Here is a 21,585-nt window from a genome sequence, read left to right as displayed (position 1 = left end):
GTGTTCTCTCTTGGGGGTTCTTTGCTCTTTGGCAAGCCTTGTAATGTGAAAGAATGCTGAGATGAATCTCATGTTGTCTTTTTAAAGTTTCCAGCCCATAAAAATGTGCACAGTTCCAAGGCAGAAGTAGCCTTGGAAAATAGACCTTTTAAGCTATTGTGAATCTCTCTTTGACTGGAGTTTTATAATGTGCCATTGTTTTATTATTTTTTTGTCAAGGATAACGGCCTGCTTTCTGCCATAAAATTGGGTCAGGCTGTCACATCGGATGTAGCCACCTGGAATTGATTGTAATCTAGAGGCTCCTGGGCCCTTTGCCCAAGGCCAGAGGGTCCCTGCTAATGAGAAAGGGCCAACAGCTGGAGTTGGTGGGGAGTTCCAGCCTCTCAGAGGCCAGGGCCGTGTCAGGGTTGGATTGGAGCCCAGAGAGCCCCAAAGCAGTTCTGATTCTGAGGAAGAGATAGAAACCGCGGGAGAGGAACCCACGTGCTGTTCAGAGGTGCAGTCAGTGGGAGAGCCCCTCCTGTTACACATTCCTGAGAGTGATAGTGACCCTGGCAGGGAGAGGGAGGTGCAATAGCAGTTTCTGGATGCTAGGCGCTGGCGCAGTGTCAAGAGGGAGATGGCGGGTGCTGAGAGGAGGTGCTCAGCCCGCTTGGTGCGACGGTAACGGCGGCGCCCCGATGCCCCATGGGAAAAAGGTGGACTCTCTCCTCCTAGTCCATAAGTACAGAGGTTTCCCGCCTTCCCCTCCAAACAGAGATCAACTGATTCCTAAGGTTAGAACCCCCGAGTAGGCAGCTCTCTTAAGTCTCACTCCTGGAATCAAGCAATTAGCATCTGTAAGTGTCATTAGGTTGAATGGAAATAAAGACTTAGAAAAGAGCCCTATTGTCTGTGTGTTGATTCTGGCTACCGGAGGATTTCAGAAGGCAGCAGGGGCAACCTCCCAACAGGCGGCCCACCCAGGGACTGAGCCAGTGACTAGCTGAAGCAAAATCTGCCCTGGGATGCCAGGGCTGGGCTTTAAAAGTGGGCTGAGGCATGGGGTCTCCCTTTATCCTGGTGGTCCTAGATCTGCAGACGGCTGGTTGCTATCCAGGGAGATCCATACTTAGGTATGTAAGGATAGGCCAGGTAGATTTATTATTTTGCTTGGGTGTGCGTTCATGAAGCTCTCTGTTTATAGTGAAGTGATTTGGCTTTGTACCCTCTTGTGTAACTTGTTACTTCCGTTTTTCCTTTTCCCTCTACCCCTTTATGTTGATCTTAATAAACCTTTATCCAGCCTTTAGTTGGTGTGATCTCTCTGCATAACCTCAGTGCTAATTTCAGTCCCTCTTGGCTTAAGAGGGTGGCTACTGGGTATTTGGGGGGACTGAAAGGCCAGGTTGGCCAGTCCTGTTTTTGGGAAGGGGGTCCCAGGATTGGGTCCTGGGTGGTCCTCCCTCGCAGGGAGGATGGGGCTGGTCCCAGCGGGATCCTTTTCCTTCACAAATTTACTGTGTTGTATTACTATTGTATTCTTATGCTTTTGTTAGCCACCCTGGAAATGCCAGATGGCATTGGATATAAATCATAGAAATAAATAAATGTTTTATTTATGTTATAACACACATATGCCAGTTTTCTGTTCAAAATAGGATATCCACAGGGGCTAAAACCTGCAGGGGGCGGGGGGAAGAGAGAAATTAAAATATCTGTAAAAATCAATGCAATAAATAATCATAATCATAAAATAAACCAACAGCAGTAGAGAGGGAAAAAAATAACCATCAGAACTAACCATCCACCCCACCCCAAAAAGTCTTTGGAAGAAAAAGCTTTTTTTTTACAGAGTGCTGGGTGGCTGTTAGTGGGTGAATAGGTGAACATTCCAGGGGATTTGAGACAGGTGAACATTCCAGGGGATTAGTCCTCATGGTGTCTCTTTGCCCTCGCTTTGTAAACATGATGCATGGATACCATTGTTACTAACTTTCCTTTGTTAGGCAGATTGGGAAGAAGCAAGGCTCTGTGAGAAGAGCACATGCATTGCACAGAGAAGGTCCCAGGTTCAATCGCTAGTTATCTCCTGGCTCTTATCTGAAACCTTGGAAAACTGCTGCCAGCAAGTGTAGATCAGCCTTTCCCAAGCATTGGCAGGGGATGATGGGAGCTGTAGTCCAACACATCTGGAGGGCCCCAACTTGGGGAAGGTTGGTATAGATCAGGGTTAGGCAATATGATGCCCTCTGGATGTTATGGACTACAACACCCACAACTCCCTGTCCATTGGTCATGCTGCCTGGGGCTGATGGGAGTTACAGTCCAAAACACCTGGAGAGCCCCATGTTGCCTACCGTCTGGTATAGGTAATACTGAGCTAGATGGACCAAGGATCTGACTCTGTATTAAGGTAGCTTCCTCTGTTCCTATGTTGCTGGTTACAAGTAGGGGTGTACGAACCCCACTTACCGTTCCGCTCTGGGGTCCGCTGCGGCGGGAGGTGATCCGTCCTTCCCCCCGGAATCCTTCCTGGCTGGTTCCACTCCGCGGTGAGTCCACGGAGCCGCTGGCTGGGGCCGCCTGCAGCCGGACTTCCGTCTGCTGCCGGGCTGCGGCCGCAAATGGCGTCCGGCATAGGGGATATTTATGTAGCCTATCACGGCAAAGAGCAGGGATGCAAATGGCGTAGCGGATGCCATTTGTGTCCCTGCTCTTTTTGTAATTGGCTACATAAATAGTTACGTAGCCAATGACGGCAAAGGGCAGGGATGCAAATGGCGTCTGCTATGCCGGATGCCATTTGCGTCTGCAGCCCGGTAGCGGCCAGCTGCGGAACGAGGATGGACCCGGACCAGCCGGCGCCAGGTAGGGTCCATCCCGACCGGGCTTCGCGGGGTGGTGGGGAGCAGTCCATTCCGCCACTGACTCCGGGGGGCTGGATTCTAAAGAATCCGGCCTCATTGGAGTCGGTGGCGAATTTCTCTGCCATCCTTAGTTACAAGTCCAGAATGCCCGGTTGATGTTTCATCACTGGGAGCCAGAGGGTAGGAGATGGTCACCTGGAAGGTGGGGAATCTCCGTGGTTTTCAATGCGATTTGTATCATGGCTTGGAGAAGGTGACACCCATCGTGCTGGGAAGAGGGAGCAGCAGAGGCATATGTTGTGTGAACCAGTCATTGGCCGCTTTGAAGACAAGAGGCAGTGACTTGGCTGAAGGTGAATGCTCCTTTGGGGGCAGGATCTTTCGTGGTGCATCTGATGTCAGCAGTTGTCCTGCTTCCTTCAGGAGCCCTTTCCCAAACTCCTCTGCCTGCATATTTGCAAACAGATATCACAAGGACCCAGTAAAACACCAGTGCTCTCTCCTCCAAAGGGAGATAAAGGCACAATCCAATGCATATTTAGACAGAAAAAAGTCCTACAACTCCCAGCATTCATAAGAATAGCCCTGCTGGATCAGACCAAGGGTCCATCTTGTCCAGCATTCTGTGGTGCCCTTGGGAAACCCGCAAGCAGGACATGAGTGCAACTGCACCCTCCCACCCATGTTCCCCAGCAACTGGTGCACATAGGCTCACTGACTGGAGGTAGCATAGAGCATCAGCACAAGTAGCCATTGATAACCTCCAGGAATTTGTCCAACCCCCTTTTAGAGCCATCCAAATTGGTAGCCATCACTACGTTCTGTGGTAGCTAATTGCACTGTGTGAAGAAGTCCTTTTTTATCTGTCCTGAATCTCCCACCAATCAGCTTCATAGGATGACCCCAGGTTCTAGTATTTTGAGAGAGGGAGAAAAATGTCTCCCTATCCACATTCTCAACACCATGAATAGTTTTGTAGACTGCTATCATGTCTCCCCTTACCCTCCTTTTTCCACGCTAAACAATTCCAGCTGTTGTAACCTTCTCTCATAGGGGAGATGCTCCAGCCCCTTGATCATTTTAGTTGCCCTTTTCTACACTTTTTTTCCAGCTGTACAATAGCTTTTTTTTAGGTGTGGTGACCAGAACTTCACACAGTATTCCAAGTGTGGCTGCACCATAGATTTGTACAGGGGCAGTATGATATGGGTAGTTTTATTCTCAATTCCTTTTCTAATTATGCCTAACATGGCGTTTTCCTTTTTTATAGTGGCCGCACACTGGGTCGACGTTTTCATTGAGCTGTCCACCACAACCCCCAGATCTCTTTCTTGGTCTGTCACCGCCGTTAGCTCAGTCAGGTGGGATTTTTTGCCCCAATGGGTATCACCTTACATGGCTGTAGGGATGTATAAAATGACTTACCTGTTTTGTTTCGTACATCAGCGGTGGGGGGGAGGCACTCCGTCCCTCTCCCTGAAATCCTCGCCGGCTGGCTCCGCAGCGACTCCGCGGAGCCACCAGCTGGGGCAGCCCGCAGTGACATCCGGCCGCTGCTGGGCTGCGCAGGGACACAAATGGCAGCTACCATAGCTGCCGCCATTTGCGTCCCTTTTTTGCCATGATAGGCTACGTAAATATTTACGTAGCCTATCACGGCAAAAAAAAAAGGAACGCAAATGGCGGCGGCTACAGCGGCTGCCATTTGCATTCCCTTTTTTAGCCGTGATAGGCTACGTAAATATTTACGTAGCCTATCACGGCAAAAAAAAAAAAAGGGAACGCAAATGGCGGCCACCATAGCCACCGCCATTTGTGTCCCTTTTTTGCCATGATAGGCTATGTAAATATTTACGTAGCCTATCATGGCAAAAAAAAAAAAAGGGAACGCAAATGGCGGCGGCTACAGCGGCCGCCATTTGTGTTCCCTTTTTTAGCCGTGATAGGCTACGTAAATATTTACGTAGCCTATCACGGCAAAAAAAAAAAGGGAATGCAAATTGCGTTCCCTTTTCTTTTTGCCATGATAGGCTATGTAAATATTTACGTAGCCTATCACTGGCTCCGCAGGGACCCAAAAGGCGACCCTGCGTTAGCTGTGATGGGCTACGTATTTACGTAGCCTATCACAGCTAAAATGGTGAAGTGAATGGCAGCAGGTGAGTGCTCCGTTTCGCGCGCCTTTCGAAGGGTGGGGGGGCGGGGGGCCTCGTTCCACCACGGGATGGAAGCCCCCCTCGGATCTTCCGCCGAGATCCGTGGTGGAATTCTCCACCATCCCTACATGGCTGGCTGGGGAATGTTGGGAGTTGTAGGACTTTTTCTCTCTCTAAACACGCATCGGATTGCACCCTAAACCCAGTAGTGCTGCCCCTGGCACTGCTCTCCACTTGTGGGGGGGCAGGGATCACACAACAGTGTGCCAACATGGCGGCCACTTCCTTGACAGAACACAGGAATTGCAATTGTGGCAAATCAAGCAAATCTTTCATATTTGCATAATCTTACCCCTGCTGCTCCATTAGGAAATTCTGTAATCAAATGCCTCCAAGAGGATTCTGGAATTAAAAATGGGATTCCAATGCCTAATATCACCCAGTATGGGCTTCTGACCCAAGCATAATTAAAATGTCTCAGCTCTGAGGTTTTCCGGATGAGAGACAATTGTACGAGGCAATTAGAAATAGATCATTAGCTCTTTTTACTGTTGAGAAAGGAATCCAGATAAGGAGGTGTCAATATTAAATTTAGGTTTACAACTTTCCCTTAGTAGAGTCACCTAAGGTGATTAGGTCAGATGGGCCATCATATAAGTCACCAAGAGGCCTTGTAAATACGTAAGAAAAGTGATCTCACAAGACATGTAAATATGTTCGTGTCAAAAACATACCTGTAACACGTCAAAGAAAGCTAAAATGTTTAGATAAGTATGTTGGTATGCACATTAATCTCGATAAGAAACTTCAAAATTCAATACTCTTATTTAGACATATGAAGATTATAGAGTAGAAAGGTTATCGTTGGAATTCTTGGATAAGAAATATAAACTATGGTAAAATAGTTTGGACATACTTTATAGCATCCAAAAAGTATATAAAGGAGACGCAGTGGAAGAAGCTATCCTTTGGGATCAGCTTTCCCCAATGTGTTGCCTGAAGAATCAACCTGGTAAGCTTGACATTATCACTGAGAACTGGTAAATGTACTTGACTCTGCTTCGAAGCCTTGTTTAAGAATGATGTTAAATGTTTTGTGTGTTTGAATTTTTGCAAGCATAAGCTCTTGTATTTAGTACTGTTATGCTAATACTTTGTAGTAAAAGACAAATCTTGTCTGAGAGAGTGTTTAAGAACTAGTATTCTGTGTTACCCATATCAGAGTGAAGTACTGAACTGGCTCTAGATGGTATCTGGTTGTAAGAAAAATCTGACTGTATACACAGCAGACAGGTGATCAGTGGTTGCCAACATACTGATAATGTAGTTTGAGAGACTCTCTGAACCAGGGCACATGCCACACAATGGCGCATGAAGGAGGAGCCAGTCTCCTCAGGATCTTGGAGTGGAGCCATTTTTATTTGAAGATGGTGGGTTCTAAGCAACGGAACAATATGCGTTGCAGGCGTCAGGTTCTCGAAGGGCTCGGCTCTCCGCCAACTTCACTCCCTCCCTTCTGACATTCCAAACCTCTGGTGTCTGCAGGATCCTCAGGACGACTTCCTCGAAGGCATTTTGCACGCCGTCCTTCATTTTCGCACTGGCCTCTGGGCAGAAACAAAACAGCGAGGAGCTGTCTTCCTGTGGCATAAGATGTGGTGCTCTAAAAGCCAGCCTTCCCCAAACCAGTGCATTCCAAAGGGTTTGGACTACAACTCCCATCAGCCCCAGCCAGCAGGCCAATGGTTGGGTGATGGGAGTTATAGTTCAAAACATCTGGAGGGCACCAGGTTGATGAAGGCTGCCTTAAGGGAGTTGGCAACAGCTGGGGCAAAGAGTCACCTGGCTACTCCATGTTTGTGTAAAAAACTAAGTCGGAAGTGGATGCAGCAGGCAGAAATCGAGCAGCGGGAAGAGACACTGGGGATAGACTCCAGACCTGCAGGCTGTGGGAAGCAGTGAGCAGAGGACTGGGACTGCCTTGATTGGGAAGGAAAAGCTGTGGTTGTGGCTGGACCACCAGACTTCTGTTTTCTCAGGTCACTCAGGTCTTGTTCTACCCCTGGTCTGGGTTGTACCACTTTGGACTTCAGCTGGAGGCTCACATCATAGAATGCTCCTCCATCCAAAAAACAAACAACAAGAAAACACTCTGTGCACAGAAAGCTAGCATGTCAGGGAGAAGGCTAAAGAGGGATTTTGTGTGTCTATATTGAGCATTCTATCAAGTGAGTCCTCACCTGCAGCCAGACACAGGTTTACCACCTCCTCGAGAACTAGGCCTCAGCTTGCAGGCCTGAAGAGCCCACAGCAGATCTCTATCTCCTCCCTCTAAGCCAGCGCTATTGCAGCTTTTCAGCCTGAGGCCAAATTCAATTTTAGAGACGCTCCCAGGGGCCACATTGCAGCGGTGGGCAGGAACAAAGGCAAACTGGACTGCGGCCAAAAAACCCACATATTGTAGCTTGAAGCTCTTCCTGCCCAGTAACTGAGCCTTAGGAAAGGCATTTCGGCTTTTTAGAATTGGGGGGGGGGGGTGCACAAAAGCTGGGAAACCATCAAATGATTGATGGTCAGAGGAAATGGGGTGAGACCAGGGAAGGGGGCATGGCCATCTGGGGAGGGCTGGACAGGGACCCCAGGCAGGCCGGATTTAGCCTGTGGACCTGAGGCTCACAGCTCTGCCATATGGGAAGGATGAAGTAGTGAAGGAATGGGAAGTTATAGTCTGCAAAAAATGTGGAATGGTGGTTATCTCTTCTTGAGGCATAAGTGTCAGTTCTCTGATAATAAATACTTATGTAAATAACCTGAACATTTTACTGTAAATTAGAGCAGGTGTTGCATTCATTTGATCTTTTCTTCTTTTGTGAGTTCACCCTGAAATATATCATTGCCTACACCAGCCTTCCTCAGTGTGGTGCCTTGAAGTCTTGGACTGCAACTCCCATCACCCCAACCAGCATGGGCCATGCTGGCTGGGGAAGATGGGAGTTGTAATCTAACACATCTGGAGGGGACCAGGTTGGGGAAGGCTGGTATACACACCAATAGTGGAAACGAAGCTCTTGGAAAGATGAACCGGGAGTTTACAGATTCTTTTTCTAAGGAATTTTCTAATGATCTGCCGCTCTGACATGGTGGGGGTGGGCGCTGTGTGGCCCTCCAGATGTTGTTGGACTGAACTCCTGTCAGCCCTAACCAGCAGTGCCAATGGTGAGGGATGATGGGAGTTGCAGTCTAACTATGTCTGGAGGGCCGCCCTGCTCTAAGGGTTTTATGGGAGGCACTGGGAGTCTGGGCGGAAGCTCCTTTGTGGGAACTACGAATATTGGGAAATCAGTTGGAAAACTCCTGCCAATGTCCTTGCTCTTTTCTTAGGGTTGCCACTTAAAAAAAAAATCTCTCTGCTGCTTTGATCTTGAACTGTCTGACATGCTGCATGCGAACTCACAGAAACTGGCTGACACGCAGAAACTGGCAAGCTGCATGCCGACATGCAAAAACTGACTGCCACGCAGAAGCTGACAGGTGACGCTTTTCCTAGGTTGGAGATGAAAAAGCCTTCACCTGCTCAGTTTCTTCATCCTAAGTTGCTGTTCAAGGCACATCGGCAGGGCCAGTAAAAAGGAAAGAAAAGGTGACTGATTCCTCTGCAAACTGTTCTTTCCCACTATTTCACTCTGGCATACCAGCTGGCCCCTTTCTGGGTATTCCTCACATACCTACGAAGAGCATGGAGTGTTTCCGAGCAAACTGCAAGCCTTCCCTTCTGTCTACCTCGCGATCGGGCTATAGACAGGGAGAGAACACTATTAGGTACTGGGCATGAGTGGTTGACCATATATATATCAGGATACTTTATCCCACTGTCCCCAAGCTGGTGCCCTCCAGACACCTTGGACTACAGCTCCCATCAGCCCCAAGCAGAATGGCCAATGGTCAAGGATGATTGGGGTTCTAGTCTAAAGCATCTGGAGGCCACCAGCTTTGGGAAAGCTGCTTGATTCCTTCTGAATTGGCCAACATCCTGCAAAACCAAAGCCCTGTGTAAGTATAGCAGGGATGCTTTGTTGTTACTTGATTTAAGTGTTTTCTCAAAAGGCAGAAATAAAAAAAAGTTTTGGTTTTTTTTAAAGAACGTTTAGGATTTATCGCATTTGCTGAATCTCCCCAGGATAAGAGTTGGCCTCGGACCGTTAACTCTGTAAAGAGGCACTATGGACCAGGCTGGGACTCATATCTATAGGGGCACATGAGGTTAAACCTTTCTCTGCCATGACTCACCCTGTGGCCTTGGCCAAGCCACCCTCTTTCAACCTCTGCTCCCTGTGTGTAAAATGGGAAAATAGCAAGCTACTTTGCAGGGCTGCCATAAAGATGACTGCAGTACAGATTGCAGGGTATTAAGGTTGGGGGGTGGGGGGCACACCCCACACACTTCCCTTTCGCTGGAGCCCTGTGGCCGATCCTCCTCCTCGTCGCTCTTACTGCCTCTTGATCTGGTGTCTTCCAGCTGGTGAGCAGCGAGATGGAGGAGGAGGCACAGTGGCTGCTTCTCTGGCCAGGAGCGTGGCTTTGGCCCAGAGGGGCTGGGCAAGTGGACGGGCAGCTGAGATGACCACAAGGGGGTGGGCATCTTGGCCAAGGGGTGCCCCAAACCTGGAGCAGACACGGATTAGAGACACGTAAAGATGTCACATCGGCTTGATCCTGCTGAGGATCACTCGGATTCCTGGATGCACCTCACTTCTCGCTCTGTTCTGCTGGAGATGCAAAGGGACTGAGGGTTGACAAACCCGCAGCAAGGCCAAGGGCTCCTGACGCACCTCTCTTGTGTCCCTGCGTGAAACAACAGCAGGGCTGTTACCTCTCATGCTGCTGCCGCCACAAACACACAGAGACAAGAGCGCCAGCAACAGCCCGGAATGCCTTGTTTGTCTGCACCAGGGTCTGTTAGCCAGAGACACCTCTGGGTCTTCATTGTATCAAGCTTCCACGGGGCTCACAAAGGATGGACAAAAGGCTTCTTGTGTTCCCTCGCTGCGTCCTGCCAGCTGGAACCTATTCGGGGCATCTCTGATTCTCTGCACTGAAAAGTCCTGGAAACCGGCACACATGAATGTTTGGAATAAAGCTTGTTCTGAACTGCAGGTCTAACCAATTGCCTCGAGACAAAATGTTAGCTGGAGTAAATGTGTGCGGCTCCTCCCCCACTCTGCTTTTTTGCACTTTAAGAATTGCTTTGAGAATTGGGAGAGGGGCTTCCAGACTGATAAAAAGGCAAGCCAATCAGTGCCAGGTATAAGGGGAGAAGTGGCTTCCTGACTGGCCGGCCCTTGTGTCGATCAGTGCCGTGCAAATCCAGTGTCTGCTGAGAACTGGAAGAACAGTTTCCCCCCTGAGTTTGATCCCGGGGCAAAAGTGTGTGTGTGCCCAAAAGGCGGTGCCCAATACGAATTATGTCTCTTATGCACCCATACTGCAGGTTGGATGAATGCCACCAGGGGATTTAGGTGGTGTGTTTTGCTTTCCTCTGCCCTGGTAACAACTCCGAGAGGCAACTCTCTGCTTTTTCCACCTGTGCATCAAGAACCAATCTTGGCTCTGACTTTGCAGTAAGGAGGAGGTTTTCTAAAGACAGATGCGGAACAAGGAAAAGGCAGCAGAAAGGCAGCAGGGTGCCAGACGAGTGGCGATGCATTCGGCCTTCTATTTGCTCTGTGGGCTGCTTCTTTTCTTCTTGAGATGGGGAGCCCTGGAGCCACAGCAATTCACAAAAGCAGCAACAGCAGAAAACAAAAGCCTTGCTGGCTTCCGAGGCAGATTAAACAAGGGTGGGAGGAAGATGGAGAGATCTGACCCAGGAAGCTGAGCTAGGGAGGCGGCAGGGGGCCTCAGGCAAAGCGTGGGAGGCAGGCATCAACAGGAGCAAAGAACCAGCAGGCCCCTACAGGCTGGGACGAGACTCCCCAATGATACAGAGTGAGGGAGCGGAGGTAATTACAGTCAGGCTTTGGAGCCCTTTCTGCTTTTGCAATTTATGTGGCCTGCACTTCGGCTGCCCTAGAGGCTCCATGCGGTCTGCATTAACCATCAGCAGACATCAAATGTGGGCGACATCTTGATCAGGGGTGCACAGCCCAAAAGACTCGGAGGGCCACTTCTGGGCCACATCGCATTAACCACTGGAAAGCAGTGCTCTTCCAGTCTGAGCTCACTTCAGTGTAATCGACTGCATGTCATCCATTCTTTATTAACCCCATACAGGCATGCCATTAGCACGACAGCCAGTGTGGTGTAGCAGTTAGAGTGTTGGGCTGGGACTCGGGAGATGCGGGTTCTAGTCCCCACTCGGCCATGAAGCTTACTGGGTGACTCTGGGCCAGTCACTGTCTCTCAGCCTAACCTACTTCAGGGTTGTTGTTGTGAGGCTAAAATGGAGGGAAGGAGGACCATGTGGGCCGCCTTGGGCTCCTTGCAAGTGGAAAAAAAGCAGGAGATAAATGTAATACTAAATGAAATAAAATATATTCTCCCTGCACCCCATACCACTCTCTTTTCTTTTCTTTTTTCTTTTCTTTTCTTTTCTTTCTCTCTCTCTCTCTCTCAACTCCTCTCTGTTTATTTATTTTATTTTTATTTAAACTATTTATAGAGTGCTTGACTATATCTAAAAAGACATCTCGACGCAACTGACAACATAAACATTTAAAATGCAGAACACCCACCATTAAAGCATTTCACCCTCCTTCCCTTTCTCTCTCCACTCCACAGCATTCTCTCTCTCTTAACTCCCTGCACAACTGCTATCAGCTCTCCCACCCACCCGCCACAAGTCTTTTTGCAGTGAAAGACTCCCATGTTTTTCCTCCTTGTACTCCCACAGATCTCTCTGCACTCATTTCTCTACCACAGCGATCTCTGCATCTCCGTCTCTAAGCTCTCCCCCTCCATCTCCTCCGGGAGAGCTGCGAGAAGAAAAGTCCCAGGACCAGAGCTCAGCCTCCCCCAGCAGGACATGCCAAGACAGGCAAAGGGAGAGCAGGGAAAATGCCCAGGAGGATCTTGCATTCCACCCCTTGTTAGTTTGCTCCAAGCCCTGCCTTTATATGTGACAAATAAAACAGCAAGACACTTTTTAAGCAAGAGCCAGGGGGAAAACTCACTCTTATTCCTTATACCAGGGATGTTGAACCTCTTTCAGTCCTACAGCCAAATTCCATCCCAGAGAAGCTCTTGGGGGCTGCATTCGGGGGGGGGGGGGATGACAACAAGGCAGGGCCAAAATGAAAAGAAATGCTGGCCTCTTGTAGCTTGAAGCTCTTCCTGCCAGTCAGTAAGCCTTGGGGGAGGCATTTCAAACTTTTAGAATGGGGAAGAAACTGCACAAAAGCTGGGAAACTGTCAAACCATCAGCCACCCAGGGAAAATGGGTGGGGGCAAAAGAAGGGGCTGTGGCCATCTGGGGAACCCCGGAGGGCCAGACTGGGACTTAAGAGGGCCAGATATGGCCCCCGGGCCTGATGTTCTGCACCTGTTTTACACTCATTATCTGCTTAGCATTCACACCACCACGAGATCTGAACTAAATGTGAATGTTACAAGACCAAGTGTAACTCTCGGGGCTCATCAGGGTGTTCTGCGGCAGTGGGACTTTGCAGTGGGGGAAAAAGAACAGAAGGTCGGGTGAATGAGGCCCCTGCTGAGATGCCATGTGGCAGCCTTACGCAGTCTTACACATGACCACCACCACTGCCTAAGAAATGAAGGACACAAATCCCGCTTGGCCCATTGGCTTGCGTTGGGCTCCAGCCCCCTGACTCACCTCATCGATTTTGTTGCCCACCAGCATCTTCACCACATTTTTCTTTGTATACATCTCCAGCTCCTGCAGCCAGCTCTCCAGGGCCAGGAAAGTCTCTCTCCTGGTGACGTCGTAAACTGGACGGGAGGGACAAAACCAACAGACAAACCCTTCTTCCCCAAGATGAATTTGTGTTCACATAGAAGAGTATTGCAGGAGGACTGGGAGGTAGAAGAGGTTCCCCACACTTCAGGCCAGAAGACCTGATGTAGCTGGGCTGGGGGATCCCATCACTGGCCGTGTGTGACCTCTATGAGAGGGGGTGAGGTCTGGCTGGGAAAGATCTAGTGCAGCCTTCCCCCACCTGGGTCCCCCAGATCCTCACTTGATAGACTCCCAACCTTCCCGCATTCCCTTTCTCCATCAGTTTTTTTCACAAGCTGGAACCTTCTCAAGCTTCTACAAGCAACAGCAGGGCCGGCCCTACCAGTAGGCAGAGTGAGGCAGTTGTCTCAGGCAGCAGATTTTGGATGTCATAAAAGGGCAGCAAAGTGTTAGTTATTTACTTTACTACCCTACTGCCAAGGATGGGGAGAGGTGCTTATGGGACGTTCTGCCTTTCATACCAAAATACCTTGGCTGGTTTTGGATACTATGAACCTTGGGGGGCAGGGGGTAGATGCACCATTTGCTGCTCTGCCTCAGGCAGCAAAAATTCTTGGGCCACCCCTGACCAATAGGACTAGAAACTTGTTTGTGCATTGCTTTTTAAGAAAAGTATAACAAGATTGTAGATTGCTGCAGCACAGACCTGAAGAATAACAATGCTCCCAGGTGTCAAAACCTCACTCTGTGGTCACCAGATGCTGCACTCTGCCTAACTGGAACCAGTTTTTCGACCCCAGGTGGAACTGGAGAATACGGGACCTTTGTGAATCATTGCTCTTTAAATCAGGCAGATCCGTTTTCAAATTCTTCCAGAAGCAGGACACTACCTGGGGTGTCTCAGGACCTTTCCCCGGGGCCTGTTGCTTACTTCTCATGCAGAGTCTGTCTGTCTTCTAAGTTGCACTTCCGCTGTGAGCACGATGCAGTTTTCTGAGCACTCAAAGGCCAACGTTTTGTACCTGGGGCAACATGCTCCCACCCACAGGCGCATCCGGCGCAATTGTAACTGCTGTGTAGAATGTGGTTTTATGAATGTCATGGGCACACCTATTGCTTGTAATTAGCGTCCAGCCATAGAACTTTACCCTTGCATGAGTGAATTGCTTTTTGGAACTTATAAAAAACACTTTTCTTTTCTTAGAATGGAACTCGCAGAAGGGAATATTGCCGGAATGTCAAAATGCAGTTGGGGGCTCAGTTTGATTTGGAAAAAGGCCTTGAATCTTGAAAGGCTATTTACATTAGCCCTAACCCAACATCAGATGGAAACGTCTTAGAGCAGCCAAGCTAAGGGGCCTTCCGCTTTTACATTTGAAGCATTATTTTCAAGAAGTCCCTGACTCTCTGCCAAGGGAACAACACCCGCCAACCATCAACTGAGCGGCGTGGGAGCGCAACACCATTAATTGTTGTTCGAAGTCTGCCTGTGCCAGCTACCCTTAGAAGAGAACACCGTACACTTCCATTTGCCTCCGCCTTAATGCGTTTGACTTCAGAGTTGTGCTAATTACAGTCCTGTTCTGTCTGCCACCTACCTAAAATTACACCTTGAGCACCTCGGTAATAGCTAGGAGTCAGCGTTCGAAATCGCTCCTGCCCTGCTGTGTCCTGTGAAAAGGAAACAAAGCGATTTTGAACAAAAAGGTCATTTAAAACTCCCTGGCACAAGCATGTTTTTTAAAAATAAATTAATGTTTATGAGGACCTGATTGCCTTCCGCGTCCCGGCACAGTGTATGTTTTCAAGGGCCGGGGGTGGGCAGAGCAGGGCTGCTGCTAAATCTCCTTCAGCCAGAGGGCTGCATTTCATTGTGGAGAAGCTCTGTGAGGCTGCATTCCAGGGGTGGGTGGGGCCAAAAGCAAAAAGGGGTGGGACCAAAATGCCAGCATATCGTAGCTTAAAGCTGTCATCGCCAGTAACTGAGCCTTAGGAGAGGCATTTCTACCTTTCATAATGGGTGGGGAGGGCGGAGAGAAACTGCACACAAGCCAAGAAGCCACCAAATGGTGGCTGGGGGAAAGGGGAGCGGCAACCCCAGTGGGCTGGATTGGGACCCCAGGCCTGAGGCTCTGCACTTCTGCCCTAGACGTAAAATAATGTCACAACCCAGATGATCAGCAAATGTGTGCCCTAGAGGAATTCTATAATACAAAAACTACAGTTTTATTGAAAAGTTTTCCAGGCGCAACAACATAAACAAAATTATGTGGTAGCAGGTGGCATATGGGAAGAAGAGGGAATCAAGGTAAGTTTGGCTTGTGAGCTATTGTACAACAATTATACATGGTTTGTAACCTACTTAAAATATATTCCTCCCCTCAGCAGGCCCCACCTGTAGATTAACATAAGGTATTTTACAACAAATAGATGCCTTTATGTGCTTCTGGTCTGAGTATAATATTTGTATATTCCTGAGTGCTCATTGGAAGGACAGATAATGAAGCTGAAGCTCCAATATTTTGGCCACCTAATGCGAAGAGAAAACTCCCTGGAAAAGACCCTGATGCTGGGAAAGACTGAAGGCAAAAGGAGAAGGGGACGGCAGAGGATGAGATGGCTAGATAGCATCACGGATGCAATGAATATGAACTTGAGCACGCTCCGGGAGAGAGCGCAGGACAGGAAGGCCTGGCGTGCTATGGTCCATGGGGTCACGAAGAGTCGGACACGACTGAACGACTGAACAACAACAACAACAACTATGTAGGACAGGGGTGGGCAGAAAGTAGATATCCAGATGTTGCTGCACTTTGGTGCTGCACTTTGGCCACACATGTCCCAATGTCCCACTCTGGATCGAGTTGCCATTCTGGTTTCCAGAACCCAAATTTGCATAGCACCGATTGGCCAGCTTCTGTGTCACCCCACAGCTACCTCCCCCTTCTCAAAACGGTTCTCTTTAAACATTTCGAACCCTGTTTTTTTTTAAAGAAGCATCCCATTTTTGAGCACAAAGAGACCCCAAATGTGCCTGGGGTTTGTAGAAAACAAAACGGCGGCCACTGGCGAGCAAAACAAAGTGGACAGCACAAAAGAAGCATGTTGGGAGGGTCAGCGTGGAAGCTGGGGCCCGCATGTGCGTCCTTTCTCAAGCAGAAGCTGTGAAAATCAGAGGCAGGGAGAAGCAGGAAAAAATACCGCTTCTCTCGCTTGAAGATATGTCTGTAGTCAGCCCTAGTGGCAAAGACGACTTGAGAAAAATCTTTCAGCACACCAGGAATAAAGGACACTGTCCTTCAGTAGAGGCTGATGGCTGCTATTTGGGTGGGGCTGCAAACCTATTCTGGGTTTCAGTCAGAACCAGCCAGAGCACCTTGTATAGCTTCTTTAGAGTTCTGGCTGGTTCTCACTGAAACCCAGAATGGATTCAGAGCCCCACCAAAATGGGAGCCACCAGCCTCACTGCTGTCTTTTCCTACACTGGTCTGCTGCTGTTGCTTTTTTTGCTGCCTGGAAAGAGATTATTCTCCAGGATCAGACCCGTGTTTGTGACAGGTAGAATAGACACTGCTTACCCATATCGCTAGCTGCAGGGGAAGGTCCCCAATCACCATCTTCTTCACTTTAAAATCAACACCTGGCAGGCAGAGAAACACACCGCAGTCAGAGCAGGCCTACCCATGTTCCAGCAGGGCTTCCAGGGCCTGCGAGGGCTGCAAGACAGGCATAACAATTCAACAGGTGAAGACGCCCTTCCATCCCTCATCTCTGTGCTGGGAAATGCTGCTCTACTTGTATTTCGGCTGATCAATAAGCTGAATAAAGGAACACAAAAGCCATGGCAGGAGCGGGTGGGGAGAGGCGTCTGCCAGCCTAAACTGCCTGATGGAGAATTTACCTAAAATATTTATACCTGCCTTTTCACAGTACAGCGTACAAGGCAGACACACACATCCCATTCAGACTGAAAAATAAAAGGAACATGGTACTAGCACAATCCTATACATGCCTACATGGAAGGAAGTTCCATCGAGTTCAATGGGACATACTCCCAGGTTAGAATGGATAGGCTTGTAGGTTGCACACCTGCCTCTCCTCTGATAGCAGGTCTACCCAGAGAAGGGCCTCTGAAGATGCCCTTTGCAAGCAAGCAGGTTCATTCCGGAGGAGACCATCCTTTAGATACCCTCTCCAATATCTCTTTAAAAATAAATGAAAAAAAACCTTCATGTAACCTTAACATTATTACACTTTTATAAATACAATTTAACCTGGAGAGTTAATTTCTCCATAACTGACATTATTTAACACTAACATTAAATAAAAATGAATTAAACTTCTTCAATTTCATTATTTCTCAACAAGACACTGTTAAAACATCCATAATTAATCTACATCATGTTTTACAATACCTCAAAACATTAGCTACGGAAGACCTTAAAACTTTATCCAAACATCAAAAGCAACCTACAGAGAGAGCAATCCTATGGCCCCTGGACAGCATGGGCGGGGGAGGGTATAGGGTAGTTTGGATTCCTGGGTCCGAGGTTGGAGACACTGCTCCAACCTTGGGCCCAGGAGTCTGAGTTCTCTCCCTTTCCCTCTCCCCCTCGCAGCTGGTCCAGAGAGAACTGCACCGGTTGCCTTGCACCCTCAGAGAGGAGGGAAGGGGGGTGGTTTTCTGGGTGACGAGAGGAGGGGACTGGGGAGGCCAGCTTAGGAAGAATCCTGCGGCTTCCCTAGCCTCCTTCCCTTTCGTTCTGCAGGGCCCCAGCTAGACGGGCAAAAAAACCTGTCTAGCAAAAATGCAGAGCTGGAAGAGTGTGGAGGTGAAGATCGCCGCCGCTCCTCCTGGTCTGCATTGGATGGCCGTAAGCCTACAGGTTCGGAGGCTTACAGCCATCCCCATAGGACTGCGCCCTTAATTTCTCACCCTCCCAAATGTCTCTATGAAGGCCATTTATTTATTTATAGTATTTTTATCCCGCTCCTCAGCCAAAAAAGGCTCCCAGAGCAGCTTACAATCAATGAACAAAGAATTCCCTGTCCTCAGGCTTACAATGTAAGAAAGACATGACGCACAAGGAAAAGGTGATGGGGAGGGAAGAGGGAAAATAATTATGTAGAATGTCAGCAGGGCTGGTGGGATGACACTGCTCCCCCCTCGCATCTCCCAAGGGAGGGGCAGTCCAATTGGAGCAGGCCCTGATGTTCCCTTTGCCTGCTCCTGTCTCCCTCGCTCCTTCTTCCCCACAGGGCAATGTGATGCTACCACTCAGAAGGCCCTTCCCCTGGTAACTAACGAATGACCTACCAGACCGCTGAAGGATGCCCAGAATAGGGCATTGGCCAATGACCTCATTAAATGAGCAGGATCATACAGCAGAAGGTGATGTTTATAGCTATTTCACATAAATAGTTGGGCAACACAAGGCAACTTAAGGATGCAATGCTATGCATGTTTAGACAGAAAAAAGTCCTACAATTCCCAGCCAGCCATGCTAGTTACCATGCTGGCTGGGGAATGCTGAGAATTGTAGGACTTTTTCTGCCTAAATGTGCATAGCATTGCACCCTAAGTCTGCTATTGGAAGTGTGATTAGGACAATATACTATGGAAGAGTGGTCAACAAACAAACAATTTGCACAACAGACCAGGGCCTCATCTCTAGCTAAAGTCTGATCAGCAACCCACATTTCAACAGCTGCAGTGGATGCATTAACCATATGGAGAGGCCGGTTAATGCTTGCAGGCAAAGCTTCATTTGAGCCAGCCTGTCTAAACAAGGAACTCAAGCAGTTGCTTGGGGTGAGACACCAGAGCCTAACCCAGAGCAGAAAACACAGACACACACTCCTGTTTGAATGTTCATCGGCATGCAGTCTAAATGGCCTGTAACACCAGTGAAGTGGAGTGGATCGGACTGGATCCTGGATGGAAAACTACATGAACTGCCTTACGTTTGTAAAGGAACGGGATAGAAGTGTAAAAAGTAAAACAAGGGGCAGGCGTTGCTGGTGCTTTAATTAGGCACTTCCAAGTGATAAGCTTTTAAACAGGGGTGGGCAACTTGTGGCCCTCCAGATGTTTTGGCCTACAATCCCATCAGCTTTCACCACTGGCTTAGGGCTGATGGGAGCTGTAGGCCAAAATATCTGGAGGGCCACAAGTTGCCCACCCCTGTTCTAGAATGAGCAGCCTGCCTGGAAATCATGTCCCTTGGCAGTGAGAGCACTTCCACATCATCCCAGTTAGTGGAAAAGGCCAGGCATGCTGCAAATGATCAGAGACACTTGCATTATTTCACAATTTCCGGGGCAGAGGAGCACAGCTTCTGGGGTTAAATCAGCCCTCATGATCTCCCGAGGTAAGCTATGCCTGGGGAAAATCAATGTGAATCACGGAGAGCCAAGATGCCAAGGTGGGTGATGCAAGGGGAGTTTGAAGGACAGAGGCAGGCCAGCCAGCAGCGCTCACCAATGGTCGGGTTGAGGTATGGCTCAAACTGGTCTTCAGTGAATCTCAGCAAGAGGCTGCAGGAGGAGAGAAAAGAGGTGAGCTGTATGGAAACACACCTGGGATCTCTCTCTCTCTCTCTCTCTCACACACACACTCTCTGAAGAGACATTCCCAGCCCTCCTCTCACTCTGTGACCCCTCCCCACCTTTCCCATGCACCTGGATTTCCCCACTGCGCTGTCTCCAACCAACAGTAGCTTCAAGGTGGGCAGGGACACTGCATCCTCTTGTGCCATGGCGAGCCCTATTTTCAGTGCACTGAGGAATTTGGCAGAAGAGAAACCAGGATGCCACGCCTAGCGTCTCAGCCGGAAACACTGGAAGGAAGGAAGGAGAGGAGGAGTAAGAATATGGGTCACCACTACCACCTTCTCCAGCAGCAAGGAGCAAATTAAATTCTGGAGAGGTACAGAACTGCAGTGTGGGGAGATTATTTGTAGGAATGATGGGGACAGGGTGGGGAGAGAAATGGTTTCCTCTCTTCCCTGGCATATGCTTTGCAGATAGTGATTAGTGTCTTAAAAAATGAAGAGCTATTGGGAGTCTTGCCTCCTACACTGAAAAATGGGTTCTGGTTCATCAGTAGTGAGGGAAAGGCGCTCCGCACATGCTCAGAGTGATACAGGTCAAGTCCTGTAAAATCTGAACTGGCTTTGGGGTTGAGCCTCAGCTCACTTCTGCTTGCAAAATGTGTGTGGGGAGACAGACAGCAAACAACAATCTGGCACTACTCACCTTCTTATAACTGAAGGCAGATATTTGTATTTTATGCTCTGGACTCAGCCCCCAAGCCTATTTTCGTGACCAAAGATTGGTCTGGAACATGTGTGAAGTCAGCAGTAGTAAAAAAAAGAGGTGCTGGTAAGTAAAGTGCAGACTTCCCAAACTTCAGGGGTGGGCAACTTGTGGCCCTCCAGATGCTTTGGCCTATGAGTCCCATCATCCTTCACCATTTGGCTAGGCTGGCTGGGGCTCGTGAGAGTTGTAGGCCAAAATGTCTGGGGGGCCAGAAGTCACCCACTCGGATGCCCTCCAAGATGTGTTGGACTACAGCTTCCATCATTCCCTGCCAGCACAGCCATTGCAGGTTGGGGATGATGGGACCTCTCATCCAACACATCTGGAAAGTGCCAGGTTGGGAGAGGCTGGACTCCAGAAACTGGAGCAAAAGGATGCATACGACCTTCTTTTCTTTCTGTATAAAAAGGATAGCATATGTTTCCACAGAAATCCCACTGAGGTCAATAGGATTTACTCCCAAGTAAGCATGCCATAGGATTGAATCTTTAGGCATAGCCCTTCCCCAACCTGGTGGCCTCCAATGGTGTTGGAGTACTTCTCCCATGCTGTCTGGGGATGACGGGAGTTGTAGTCCAACGCATTTGGAGGGCAGCAGGCTGAGAAAAAGCTTACCCACGTTTACCACAGGAAGTAAGCGCCACCGAGATCCTTTGTTTTCCAGCGCGGGTGAACAAAAGCCTGTGGCTTGTGTTTGCCCGCTCACATTAGAGGAGCGAGCGCGCCTCCGCTTTCAGACGGCGCTCTGACAACTACCGCTCCCGTGTGTGGCAGAAGTCGGGAGGGGAGGGCTAAAAAAAAACAACACACGTGTTTGTAAAAACGGTTTGAGCCGAGGGAGCGGGTAGGATCCGAAGCCGGGCAAGGTCCTAGCCAGGTTTGGTTTGGAGCCAGGCCCCTTTCAGCCTCCCCTCGCCGGCGCTACATGCCCCCTCCCCGGGGCAGGTGAAGTATCGAGGCAACGCTCGGAGCCTTTCCGCCGCACGCACCTGGGACGAGGGTTGCCCGGCGAAGGCGACTCAGCTTTAAAGCCGTAACTATAAACACGAATGGCTCCGGAGCAGAAGGGAGCGAGCGCGGGAGCGCCTGCTCTCTCCTTCCCCGCGGCGCAGAGGAACGCGCTCCTCCCAGGCGACCACGGCGTCGGCCGGGACGAGCGAACCCCCGAGCAAATAATGCGGCGCGGCGCGGCTGGCCTAAGGCCGCGGCGGGGCTCCCTGCGGAGGCCGAGCTCTCCCGGCGGGCCCCGGCTCCTCCCGGCCTGCTGGGGAGTTGCCGGCCGCGCACCAGCTGATCGCGGCCCCTCCTATCGGGCAGGGCCCGGGGAAGGGAGCGCGGAGGCAGC

The 21,585-nt window shown here is 49.5% G+C and overlaps 1 protein-coding gene across 1 annotated transcript; it reads right to left on the bottom strand.

The window, feature by feature from the left end:
• Positions 1 to 5,532: 5,532 nt before the first annotated feature.
• On the bottom strand, positions 5,533 to 21,488 carry LOC146341174 (ras-related protein Rab-18-B-like). The gene is made up of 8 exons (XM_084804885.1): positions 21,230 to 21,488; positions 19,602 to 19,759; positions 19,402 to 19,457; positions 16,499 to 16,560; positions 14,519 to 14,591; positions 12,837 to 12,952; positions 8,734 to 8,800; positions 5,533 to 6,615 (listed from the first exon to the last, which is right to left on the bottom strand). Exons 2-8 carry the CDS (start codon positions 19,676 to 19,678, stop codon positions 6,446 to 6,448), a joined length of 621 nt encoding a protein of 206 aa, XP_084661011.1. The 5' UTR covers positions 19,679 to 19,759; positions 21,230 to 21,488; the 3' UTR covers positions 5,533 to 6,445.
• Positions 21,489 to 21,585: the final 97 nt, after the last annotated feature.

The sequence above is a fragment of the Heloderma suspectum genome, chromosome 6, assembly GCF_057233095.1.
Source record: "Heloderma suspectum isolate Gila_16-S chromosome 6, 16-S_ref, whole genome shotgun sequence".
Lineage (NCBI taxonomy): Eukaryota > Metazoa > Chordata > Lepidosauria > Squamata > Helodermatidae > Heloderma > Heloderma suspectum.
Note: the sequence above shows the minus strand (reverse complement) of the source record. Positions and strands in the feature narration are given on the sequence as shown.